This window comes from Cottoperca gobio, chromosome 4 (genome assembly GCF_900634415.1).
Source record: "Cottoperca gobio chromosome 4, fCotGob3.1, whole genome shotgun sequence".
NCBI classification, from domain to species: domain Eukaryota; kingdom Metazoa; phylum Chordata; class Actinopteri; order Perciformes; family Bovichtidae; genus Cottoperca; species Cottoperca gobio.
Genome location: NC_041358.1, coordinates 18,408,421 through 18,420,382, shown reverse-complemented (window position 1 = coordinate 18,420,382; position 11,962 = coordinate 18,408,421). Strand labels below are relative to the sequence as shown.

At 39.9% G+C, this 11,962-nt stretch overlaps 1 protein-coding gene across 2 annotated transcripts; it reads right to left on the bottom strand.

Annotated features, from left to right (window-relative positions):
* Positions 1–999: 999 nt before the first annotated feature.
* On the bottom strand, positions 1,000–9,455 carry pfn2b (profilin 2b). Of its 2 annotated transcripts, none has more exons than XM_029429500.1 (3): positions 9,080–9,455; positions 5,766–5,958; positions 1,000–2,956 (listed from the first exon to the last, which is right to left on the bottom strand). In XM_029429500.1, the coding sequence occupies exons 1-3, from the start codon at positions 9,206–9,208 to the stop codon at positions 2,859–2,861; spliced, it is 420 nt and encodes a 139-aa protein (XP_029285360.1). In that variant the 5' UTR covers positions 9,209–9,455; the 3' UTR covers positions 1,000–2,858. The 2 variants fall into 2 exon arrangements, with proteins under 2 accessions (XP_029285360.1, XP_029285361.1); XM_029429501.1 differs by lacking the exon at positions 1,000–2,956 and adding an exon at positions 3,005–3,362.
* Between the last annotated feature and the right edge of the window lie 2,507 nt (positions 9,456–11,962).

Genomic DNA, 11,962 nt, shown 5'->3' with positions numbered 1-11,962 from the left:
AATACCTTTGCTTTAAAGACGCCTGCTATCTGTATATTCTTTTCGTAAAAATGTACAGCTGTGTTCATCAGTAACATGAAATCAGTCTCCACAGAACTTGTTCAGTGTAATGAGTGGATTGTCTGATACTAATCAGCTGTTTATGGCTCATTAGCAGGTGGAAATTATGGGACCTCTACACTCGTTAAATATCACTAATTTCTCAGTGTAATTTTACGGGGGGGGGGTTTCAGCACCGACCATGAACCCTAACTTCTCTGGTGAATGTCTGACTGGGGGACCTTTGTTTGCATGTCATGCCACATCTCAAAAAGGCATAAAACACCATAAGTGAAAATTCCACCAGTTGACATCTTCATCCCGAGGTACATCTAGTAAACATCCTGGAGATTTAATATCACAGTATTAAATCTGCAGTTCACCAAATCTTCATGGACATTACGATGTTCAAATTACCATTTTTCTGAGTGCTTTAAAAGACATCTCTCCGCAGGCTGTAAAGTTGAGTTTCAAACCATCTGCTGATAACATCGGGTATGTGATATGATTGATAGCTACAGAATACCGAGATTGATCAAGTATGAACTTTGAAACTGAAAATACATTAACAGCCATGTATAAAACTCTGGAAGAAAAAAACGCTTCAAGGACACCACTATAAAAGGGAGAAACTTCATTGAGACTTCAGGAATGAAAGGCTCGAGGAGCAGCATTACTGAAGGGTCCAGGTTTTACCCTGCAGTCATGCCAACACTTTGGTATCAGGTCTACTGGGAGAGAACTGATGCAGCTAAAATGTATAACAGTTTGTCTTAAATCTTTAGAGGCCTAAAAATATTAACCAGAAACCTGCTGTCTGCATTGGACAGGTGTGCAACCGACTGTTAGATCGTGGCATCCATCTTCTCGGCTGAGTGACTAGTTCAAAATTGGGAAATACACGTAGTCGCTTTGAAAGAGTGTTAATGTGATTTAAAAAAAATACAAGGACCACAAACATTTATCTGGTTGGAATAAATTTATTTGATCTGTCTGTAAACAAGGTGATAAATCAATTTATGGCATTTCTTGGTTTTATGCATATGAAATCAGATGCATTAAAGAGACTATCCCAGATGTAAGAAAAAAAAAAAAGTGGTGAGGAAAAAAAGGAAATGAACATAAACCAGCAAACTGGACATAACAGTTGTTTTGTTGTCATGAGTACACATATTTCGAAGGCCTAAACAGTAGAGCTGAAGCAAAAAATAATGAAAAAGTGCCAATGAAATGACTCTTTAGTGGACAGTGGGTAAAATCCATCCTACAACAGCAACAGATCTCTATATTATGGCACAGGATACACAGGTTCTGCAGTTAAGTTTCAACAAGACAACCATAAGAGTCTTTGTTCCAATCAATCCCATCAAGTGTCATTTCTACTTTAAAAGTTGTTTTTTTGTCAGTTGGACGTTACAGTTATCAGTACTGCGCGTGGACAGACCGTGTGATACCCCAGAGCTCAGCTGACAAGAGTAAAAGGCAATTTATTCCACAGTTTTGTAGTTGTCAACACAGCATGGGTTTGTACGAATTCAGTGGTTTGTTTTCTAAACAAAAAAAAAAAGAGAAAAAAAAACAATGAAGTGAGAATTTTCTTCAGATAAGACTCCCACCCTCACCTCCCCTGTAGCGCCATACATTGTTTTTAAACATGGTAAGTATTATTGTCTGGTTAGTGTTTAAGTCAATCAAAAAAAGTAAGCAGTCATCCTTCACATGATTTAGAGCAATTGTATAAACACTCGAGATTCGACTACACTTGGTCCTATAAAAAGAAAAGGAAAAATTCAAACTGGACATGTTCCAGATGGTTGTATGCTGGGATATCTACTGTCCAAAAATGGCAGCCTTTCAAAAGAAACAAAGAAAATATATTACAGGAGCTGGCAAACAAAAAACAGTATTAAGTGCCTGAGCCATTGTTACTGTGGAATGTCCATGGGCTTTTTCGTGTAGTCTGGGAGGTTGTGTTGCCGGGAGGAGAGGCTACCAGCATCTGGACGTCAAAAAACGCTCTCAAAGCCGGCTCACGATCGTCAACTGAGCCGATCCGAGCACCCCCCCACACACTTTCCCCCCTGTTATAAAAATGCATTCAGGACAGCGCCGTAGATCTGGAAGGAGTGGGGTTAGGAGACTTGTTGGTTGGTGTGTAGCGTTTGATCAAGACGAGTCTCCTGTGAGGTTTGTAGTGTTGCCTGCTTTGAGCAAACAGGATGGGGAAACAGGGAAAAGATGGAGGAACTCACATTTTTGGCGGGGGGTGGGGGGGGGGGGTGGTGGTGATACAGAGTGGACACGACAGTGGACCGTCATATGCATGCAGTCTCCCGTCCCGGACATGGGAGGAAATTAAACCGGAAGACATGACGAGCTTGGTTACCGCTCAAGTGCTCCAAAAGGCATCGGCTGCTCGGGGAGGGTGTATATGATCGGGTTTGGGAGGGATTAAGTAATGGGCACCATGACAGAGAAATAAAAACAATTACCTACTTCAAATTGACGATATAGCATTCATTGTCCGAGTGTTTGGCCAGATTTTTGCTGGTCTTGGTTAAGTACAGATTTGTCATGACATCCCGTTAGCAACATGCTCATCTTTGCTATGGATCAACTTATAGTGCTTAAGGGGGTAAGAGTACACAGCACAAGTGTGTTAAGGGGAGAGGGAAGAAGATAACAAAATATGGGATAACAAATAGGTAGGAGAGAAGGCAGAAAAACAAAAACAAAAGTAACTACCAACTAGGACTGGAAGAAGTGAAATGCAACAGGGTGGCAAGGGTGAGCTGCTAGGTGGCGGGGTACAGGCTGCTTTAGTATCCGGCCTTCCTCAGGTACTCAGCCATAACAAATGCTTTCTTGTTGAGCTGCCCTCCATGGACACCTTCCTTCCCCATGACAAAAACCAATGCTGGAGTACACAAAGAAAAAACAAAACAAAATAAATGAACAGACATGGTGATAGCAGGAAAATATACTTTTTATTGCCACTTTGCTAAGTGTGGGGCTACATTGTTGAGGACAGAGCCTTGAACCCTGTGCTATGTTAGAAACGCTCCTGGGATTTTGTTTAAATTGGTCAGTTCAGTTGGAAACATGGGCTCGACAGTAATTTGTTTTTTTGGTCTGTTTTGCAAAGTTTTATGTTTTTTGTTTTCCTTTTAGTTTTTTGTTTTCTCTCTCTCGCAACTATACCACATAAGCTACGTCAAAACTAAACTAAAACCCTGAATCCCTTAAGTATTTTGCCATCGAGTATGCCTTCTTATTCAATCCGCCTCCATGGACCCCTTCTTTGCCCATTACCAAGACCAAGACTGAAAGAAAAGAGACAGAAGGGACATTTAGAGAAGGTGCGGAGATCACACAAGTGAAAAGAGAAGAGCCGAAAGCAGCAGGCAGACGAGACAGCTACAGGAGGAGGACAATGGCACAGAAACCATAGCGGTGCTTGGGTCTGAAGGCAGTATCGAGCCTTGACATTTATTTTCTTGTCAGTGCTGCTGGTGGTGAAACAAGACATCACAATTGTGAAGACCGTGAATACAGCGGAAGAATAAAAGTAAAGGATGCATGCAAAGCTGTGTCAGTCCAAGTAATCAGGCAGACACTCAGAGCTGTAGTTTATGTTGACTTTACTTTGATATATAATGACTTCTACTAAGAGAGAAAGCAATGAATAATAGGCCATAAACTTGATTAAAAGGGAGCTTATTTTCACACCATCATGCTCTGGCTTCACAGTAAGGATCTGTATTGGACAGAAGTCAAACAGAGTCACAATTTGACAAGACTCAGATCTAAATCAAGTTGCCACATTTGTATACTACTCTATGAATGTATTCTTTCCTTAAGTAAATAGAGAATGTACACTTGAGCCGGACAATTATGGATTTTATGTCTTTACTCATCTGAAAAATCCAATGCCCAGAATATAATCACTATAAATCTATATTGATGTATTTGGTCTGACATGTCTTGGCAATAAGTCTAAAGTCTGCACACTGGTTGGAGGGTAAATTTAAGTTTACTCAACCAAATCATCTTCTTTCCTCATCTTAGATAAGCGACCAGGTGTCGTTATTGTAGTGGCTTGGTGTTCTGTACATCTAAGTTTACGGCACTCTGCTTGAAGAGACTAGTCTTGTTTCATCTGTAATCAATACACCATGCCAGCAGCAAAGACTAGGAAAGTAAAGCTCGACTGGATACTAACTACAACTAATGCGGCACACATGCAGACACAGCAGCATGCTTGTGGTACCTCTCCTCAATACATGTAAAGAGCCCTGAACAAGTCTTTTACCAGCAATAGAGTGGGAGCATGTGAGCAGGGGAACAGATTCACACTTGAGGGTAGGGAGTGTGTTAACCAAGAAAGAGGAAGGTGCATGCAGTTCAGAAAGTTTAGGAAATCCTGGCCCAAAGAGTGAGACCGGTGTGTAGAGAATAGGAACCAGTTACAGTCTCACCTGTAAGGTTTAGGAGTTTCTGGGTAAGTGGGGAGGACAGGGCATCGGGGCCCATACAGGCAACATGAAACTGGCACAACTCTCAGGCAAGCCCCTAAAAAAGGGACTCAACATAACTTTGTAACGATTTAGTAAATTGATTGTTGCTAATGTTATGCGCCGACACCTCCAAAGATTACAATTCACCGTTTTAGGCCTATTTTAAGCTAGTCATTGTAAAACTCTGCAGGCCTTTTTGGTTTTAATTCTAAATAAATAAATATATAAATATATATATATATATATATATATATATATATATATATATATATATATATATATATATATCAAATTATGTCAATTTAAAATAAAAATCAGCCTTCAAAGACAGATCTGGGAGAGTTGTGACATCTGTGGTGAAGCGTTTCAGCTATTCAAATCACATGCCATCTTTATTGCTGTTCACAAGCATCCAACATGTGGAAGTTACAACCAACGGATAAATCTTCAATTTGCCTTAACTAATTGATGTTTAAGTTTAGAGGTTGAACAGTACCAAATATGGATTGGAATTTAATTACGCAACATTTCCCATTAAGTATGGATATAATGCAATTACATTTTTAAAGTTTTATCATAGATCTTGTTGTGAAACATGGTAGTTTAGTGACTAATGTAATTGAATCAAAAAGGGCAATAAATACACCAGGACCAAGGAAACACAAAATCCCTCTCGACAACTGATATACAAGATAGATACCAAAGAGGGGAAACTGAGAAACGCGTAATCAATTATTTAGGATAATTATTGGTTCATCTGTAAGATGTCTAGTCATCTTTACCAATGCTAACAAAACACATTTGAACTATTATTAAATTACAATACAGCTATAAACTGATGAAACTATTAGCATGAAAGACGGTCGTCATTTAAGGGGACTTTCCCTTGTACCCTGACCCAATGAACCTTTTCATATTAACTTTCCTCTCAGCGCTAACACAAACTTAATATTCCTACAGATTACATTTAACTGAGATGCAGTGGTTCCCTATCATTATCAAAATACATTTCAATAATACCCTGTGATTCACAGACATGTTGACATGTTTGTATGTCATATATTGAGGAAAGGTGCATTCAAGATCTATCCCACATGCATGGTCAACACAGAAATGTAGCTAAAAAAATTGCACTATAATCAAAGCAGGCTACGCTGTCACTGTAGCACTACTGAAAAGTTTGTTACCAACACTGAACGTTGTGCTCACCTTTGCCAGCTCTGCCTACAGAAACGTTGTATGTTGGCTCTCCTCCTTGACTCTTTGTCCGGATGTCCATTGTCCAGTCACCGTCAAGAAGGAGGCTGTCTCTGATTACGGAGCACTTTTTATTGCCTAAGGTCATCCCACTGGTGAAGAATGCCTCGCGGTCCTTCCCTATTAACACGTCAATTTCGTCAGGCTAGAGGGGAAAACAAAATCAAGAAGTCAGGTACATCTCTTAAAATGCAAAACTTTGATTAATCCAGCCAGAGACTCTTCAGTTTCTACTTTGTGGTGATTTTACAGCACCATAGTGTAGGAACTGTGAAGCCTTTCAGACAGGTTTCATACAAATAAATAATTAAAAGCCAATAGGCTGATAAATGTATGTTTTTTCTCAACAAGCAATGCCTTACAGTGCTGTTGAAAGTACTGGAGTTTCTGCATAAGTTATGGAGCAACAAAAATATTTTTTTAACTGATAATTTACAAATTAGACAATATTTCTAATCCAGATAGTCTAAACATCTTGTTAACCTCTTAAGGAACTGGCTGTTTACTTGTAATTACAACTGCCCGCCAATGTTTTCAGTCATATTATTATTTAGGCAGAGTTTAATTGTTAACTAAAAGTGACGGGACGTACTCCCTTCTTGATCATCAATGTTCACATTTTACAAAATCAGTTCCTGACAGTTAAATAAATCTCAAAATAGACACCGAATAGGTGGTTGAATACTGGGTGACTTTGGGGAGCAAGTCTACAAATGTATTCTGGGAAATACAATGCTCGACTCTGAGAAGAAATACAAAATACTATGACTTGAGCTCTTGGTTATCAGAGGATTTAACTGAAATCATACATCTTAGCAGAAAGAATATGAAGTAAAATGCTGCTTTAGACAGCCTGTAGTGACAGGGATATTACTTTTAAGAGTTCTTTCGACCTTTAACGCTTACTTATTGCATGCAATTCTGGTAATCTAGGACTTAAAGCATCTCCCACTGCTTGATCTGTTTACAACACTACATATATGCAGCATCTTAATGTATGGTCCAAGAAAAGGGGTCAACTACACTTTTGTTAGACAGGTGTGGGACTGCTTCTGTAACTGGCCAAGATGGTACAAAAGACATGATGATTTTCAATTAAGAAACCAAACTGTTTTGGTTGCGAGTTCAACACCAGGGTGTCACCATTATACCCCTGAGCAAGGTACTTAGGCCCGAGTTGCTCCAGGGGGACTGTCCCTGCAGTTAGTTCACTGCAAGTCGCTCTGGATAAGAGTGTCTGCTAAATGACCTGTAATATAATAATGTAATGTTTAAGGGCTCAGTTTATCATTCAACGCCGGTTAATTACTTTTTTTATTATTAAATAAAATGTTAAGTAAAATGTTTTTTTGTTTGATAACCTGCCTTTTATCATTTACCAAAATAATCAAAACTACACAAATGCAAGTGATTAGTGTTGTCAGCCATCTATCAGGCTTTTAAGTCACGGTATAAAAAGATAAATTAGAAAAAACTCAGAAGGCTGATCAAGAATTAGTTGCAAACGTCAGAACATTTGCATGGTCTGTTTGAAGACAAAGATGACTCCAGCATGTCCTGAAATCTCAAGAGACCCCGTGCAGCTAACAAAAACAATTTTGAGATATCTGCTATAAAAGCGGTCCGAATCCTATTAATATTACACTTTCTATGACCACTACGGATTACATGTGGGGGGAAAATGTATCACCGCATTGTCTTTATTCTAAACATGTTTAATTTAGTCTATGATCTAATCTGCAGAACAAAAGGCGTCGCCCTAAACTCCAGAACTGCACAGTCATGGCACACACGAAACCCTTCTGGAAAACTCAAAAGATTTCTACTGACTCAGACAACGTTAGCATTGCGGCTAACTGCATGGTAGGGCCCGGGACAGACAACTCACCGGCTTTTCTCCATTCGGAGCCCCACGCTCTGTTCCCGCAAACCAGCACCGCAGTTGCACATATTCCGCTTTAGCTTTCGGTACTGATACAGACAATTAGGCTGAGCTTTATTCACCAAATGTATTTACCAAGTCTGGGCAAAAACAGGCTGGCTAACGCTGGTAGCAAGCAGGCTAGCAGACAAATAGCACAGGCTTCACGTGAGCCTTTTCACAAGGACAGACGATCATGTCAATTTATTCAATTTGAGTCGTCTATAGTTACCGGTGGCCCGAGCGGACACTCCCAAGGAGCAGCGGCACACTCGTCTGCAGTTCATTAGTCGGAAGCATGGGTTGTCATTTCATAGCTAACATGCTCGGAAAATCAAAGAAACGTGTGCTAGATTGAAATTGTGACTCATAATGCATTAAACTTATAACAATTATTTTAATTATTGACTAATAATTTATTTAACAGACAAAATGGAGGCTCAGGGAAGCGTCGGAGACGACTGTTTAGCAAAGTTAGATTCACATACATGCTGCAATGTATTCAGGGGTATGTGGGGTAACTTAACAACGTAAATAAATGTACAAATGTGGCGCGCTGCTACAAATGTTAACCAAGACCAAATGTCTCGATTAGCTTCCATGAACAAAATGAATAAGAAACTATCCGCCATCTTGGAAAATAAGGGGCGGTAGCGGCAGTACGATTCACATAAGCCGAAAAGGGAGAAACGAGAAAGACCAACCGCACGCAGGCGCGCCATGTACGCATGTGAGCACCGCTAGTGTTGCGCTATTAGCGTTAGCTGATAATGATTTTTTCAACGGGGATGACCGGCCTGATTTGAGCTAACAGCAAGCTGTAGTTTGCTAATCAATGTTAAGGTTACACGGTATTGTATGCTTAATTATAATGCAACACATAAGAAACCAACATATAAAATACCAGAAATAAGTTTAATTGGGTACCGATTAGCCTCGTTTGCTTTGTCCGACTTGGTCGTCTTATCTGACCGGTATCACACGCAAACACGTCTAGTCAAAGCTAATGTTAGCCCTGTTAGCTTCAGTTCGCGGGACTGTTAGTCACTGGCTTTATCTCCGGCTGGTCTGGTGGCTATTTGTAGAAAACAGTGTGAACGTTAAGACCACAAAGTGTTACATTTAAAATTACCAGGAAGGGATAAAACGCTGGTGGTGGGTTGAAAAGCAACGGTGCATACGTTGCCCATGCATCTTGATTGTGACCACCGGATACCATGTGTACCACACACCGCTCGCCTTATCCTCTTTCAATAGGGCCTGGCTATGCAGAGAAACGCGCCGGAATGCAAAATGTATTTTCCTCTCATGTAACCATAAATACTGACACAAAGAGCATACTAACCGTTATGTTGGCAAAGGTACCGCCGACAAAAGATGCCCAGACGTATTTGGCGTCCGTGTACCCAACAATGGCCGCGTCCTGGCAGCTGCCATCAGCCATCAGGTTGTCCACGTAGCTTTGCCAGGACATGTTTGTGAAATTAGTTCTAAGACGAAGAAATACGAAGAGTCAAGATAGGTCACAAACGTCTCTTGGGCGACAAAGAAGCAGTGAAGAAGCTGTATTTATCGTTGGTTTAACGGGCCTCCAGCAAGCAGAACCCCCCCGGCTCCGTCACGTCCCGGCTTTCTTCTGGTCTAGGAAACGAAGAGAAGCCGCTGCATTCGGACAGGCGCTTGGGTGTAGTCCTCACTAAATCACTCCGCCCAGGTCGTTGTTCGCCTGCTGCCTCATTGCATAATATAATGCGCGGCGGATGAATATATCGTGTCAAAAAACAAACCAGCCTACTTTTTCTCTACTACATCAGTTATCAGTTTGCCATTCTTGTTATTATTTTATGACTAACACGATGTTTTTGGAGGTTAATTAGTCTGAATGTGCATTAATACAGATTTAAATCTGCAAAGCAGAATTTTGGCATGGTTTTAGGCTAGTGTAAATCTCTGTGACTTAATTTTCAAAGCATAGTGGTGCAATACATTTCATAACAAGGTACAATTATTTTTTTAATACACAATTCATCAGTTTTCACCCTATGGTGATCACTGAAGCCTCATGAGATTCCATCTCTTTTGTCAAAAACTACATCACTAGTCCTTTACAATAAATGCATGTCAGCAGTTTTATCTAGCTTTTGATTTAAGATTGCTACCCCCACTTTAATCAGCTGGGCAAGTACACAATCAGCAGATTTACCCAAATCCATTTATACTGGATTTATTGTTTGATAATTCAGTAGTCATTTGGGTCACTCATCATGCACTGAACAACAGGAAAACACCTTTAAAGAACAGTCCTAATTTGGGAGACTCTCCGAGGCTACTATCCTTAGCGCTGTGTTGGAGAGAGAAGCTGTATTTCCATATATGTGTGTGTGTACGTTTATATTCTAAGCATAGCTTACACTCCAGACTGTCTTCAAGCAAGGATGTTGTGTGGTTTATTCAGTTTATTTAGTCTAGTTCTTGACCTCATTCATAATTCAATAATTTATTGCCATTTCAACGTTCATAGATTTGCTTTGGTGAGCTCAAATAAAAAGAGCAAAACAGAAACTTGTAACATAAAGCAAGTACAGTGAGACATAAAATGAGTGGTAAAAACATATACACATATAAACAATAAAACCTTCATGCATTTAAGAATTATACAAATCATTATACAAAGGTATATTCGGGGATGTTTTTTCCCACCGGGAACTACTTTTATTGAGTAGGTGTACAAAAGCAGGCGCCTTGTTCAAATCTACTACAGTTAAGGAGTGATTGGAGGACATTATTTATTGACTCAGCGCTCAGATAAACCTGTCTCTCAGTAAAATAACCCACATGAATGATATCAAATCAATCATCTACATTCAGAGGGGTTATGTTCTACATCATGTGACAGTTTTATCTTTTAGAAACTTCCAGTGAATTCTTTCTCTTCCTCCCTGGCAATAATGTGTGCAGGACAAGTTATTAATTGACTAGGCAGAAAGAAGTGAGCAGGACTTGTCAATCAGCCAGCCACACCCATATCCTATTCTCCCATTGGATGTCGTCAGTTTCCATGGCCACCTCTGTTTTGCACTTCTGCTCTGTCAAAATAGTACCACTCACAGTCAAACCACTCAGGCTGCGCATGAGTCATGGAGCTACACGAAGGAGCTTACTTGTTTGCTTTAAAAAGGCTTGGCTATGGACAAGGCCATTAGCATCATAACAGATGGATAACACCGAGATAAACACAATTCTTCAGGTTTCCTGCAGGCTTTATCAGATTTTGATTTGATTTCCCCATAGTTTTCAGTGTTAAAGAGAGTAGATCAGTATAGTGCACACTCTGACTCTGACACCTGGCACTGTCGTTCCTGTCGGCTCAGCAGGCAGATGCATATACCATGTGCCTGCAACTGATTTACAACTTAACACATTGTTATTTTCTCCGTCTTTTAGCTCTACAAACAAATATTTCTAATGCAATAGAAAACCTTAAGACTAGAAGGAAGTGAAAAATAAAGTGAAGGTTTTTGAATACCTTTGCACAGAAGCTGCTGACAGCCAGCATTGTGTGCCTTTATGGCCCGCGACCCCATAAAACAAGGCAATGCATACTTCCCAGTCCCCGGTCACTAGCTGCATATGCAGAGTGGCAGCTCAACAAACAAATAGTTTTCCCTTTTCAGGCTGTTTAATTTCCGACCCCTTCATGTTTAAAACCATTAAGCTTGTAAATTGTAAATCATAAGTTACATAACTGAAGTTTTTGATTTAGCATTTATGAATTCATTGTTTTTAAAGGATAAGGCTGGCGATATTACATTTTTTTTAATTGTCAACAGATCCCACGAAAAGACCAAACAATGTGTTAGTGCATCTCTCAATAATCTCCGACTTCTATACCCTGTTTGTTTCTCTGAGTCGGAAGTCCATTTTCTCCTCCTGAAGTCGTTCATTGTTTTAAACAGATCACAAATGTATACTTTCTCTTTTCAAAAAGGCTAAATCATTTCCTTTAACAGTCTAGTCTAGTGAGTGTTGACAACAGTAGGGGAGAGTGTATGTGGGATTGACTCAAGAAAACCTACAGTATTGTGTTTAATGTAACAAATGAACATGTCACAGTGAAACAGAGTGGCTCATTAATGTGTTTTTAAAGGCTATCCGATGACAACCAAGGTCTATGGCACATAGAAATATCAGAGTTTGGCTACACAGACAACACTTCTCGGTAGGATCT

Excerpts from the sequence above, each read along its gene's own strand:
- pfn2b (XM_029429500.1), bottom strand. The coding sequence starts at position 9,208 with ATGTCCTGGCAAAGCTACGTGGACAACCTGATGGCTGATGGCAGCTGC. Across the intron at positions 5,959-9,079 it reads GTACCTTTGCCAACATAACG|CCTGACGAAATTGACGTGTT; the intron begins GTTAGTATGCTC and ends TTTCCCCTCTAG. Across the intron at positions 2,957-5,765 it reads TGTAGGCAGAGCTGGCAAAG|CATTGGTTTTTGTCATGGGG; the intron begins GTGAGCACAACG and ends TGTGTACTCCAG.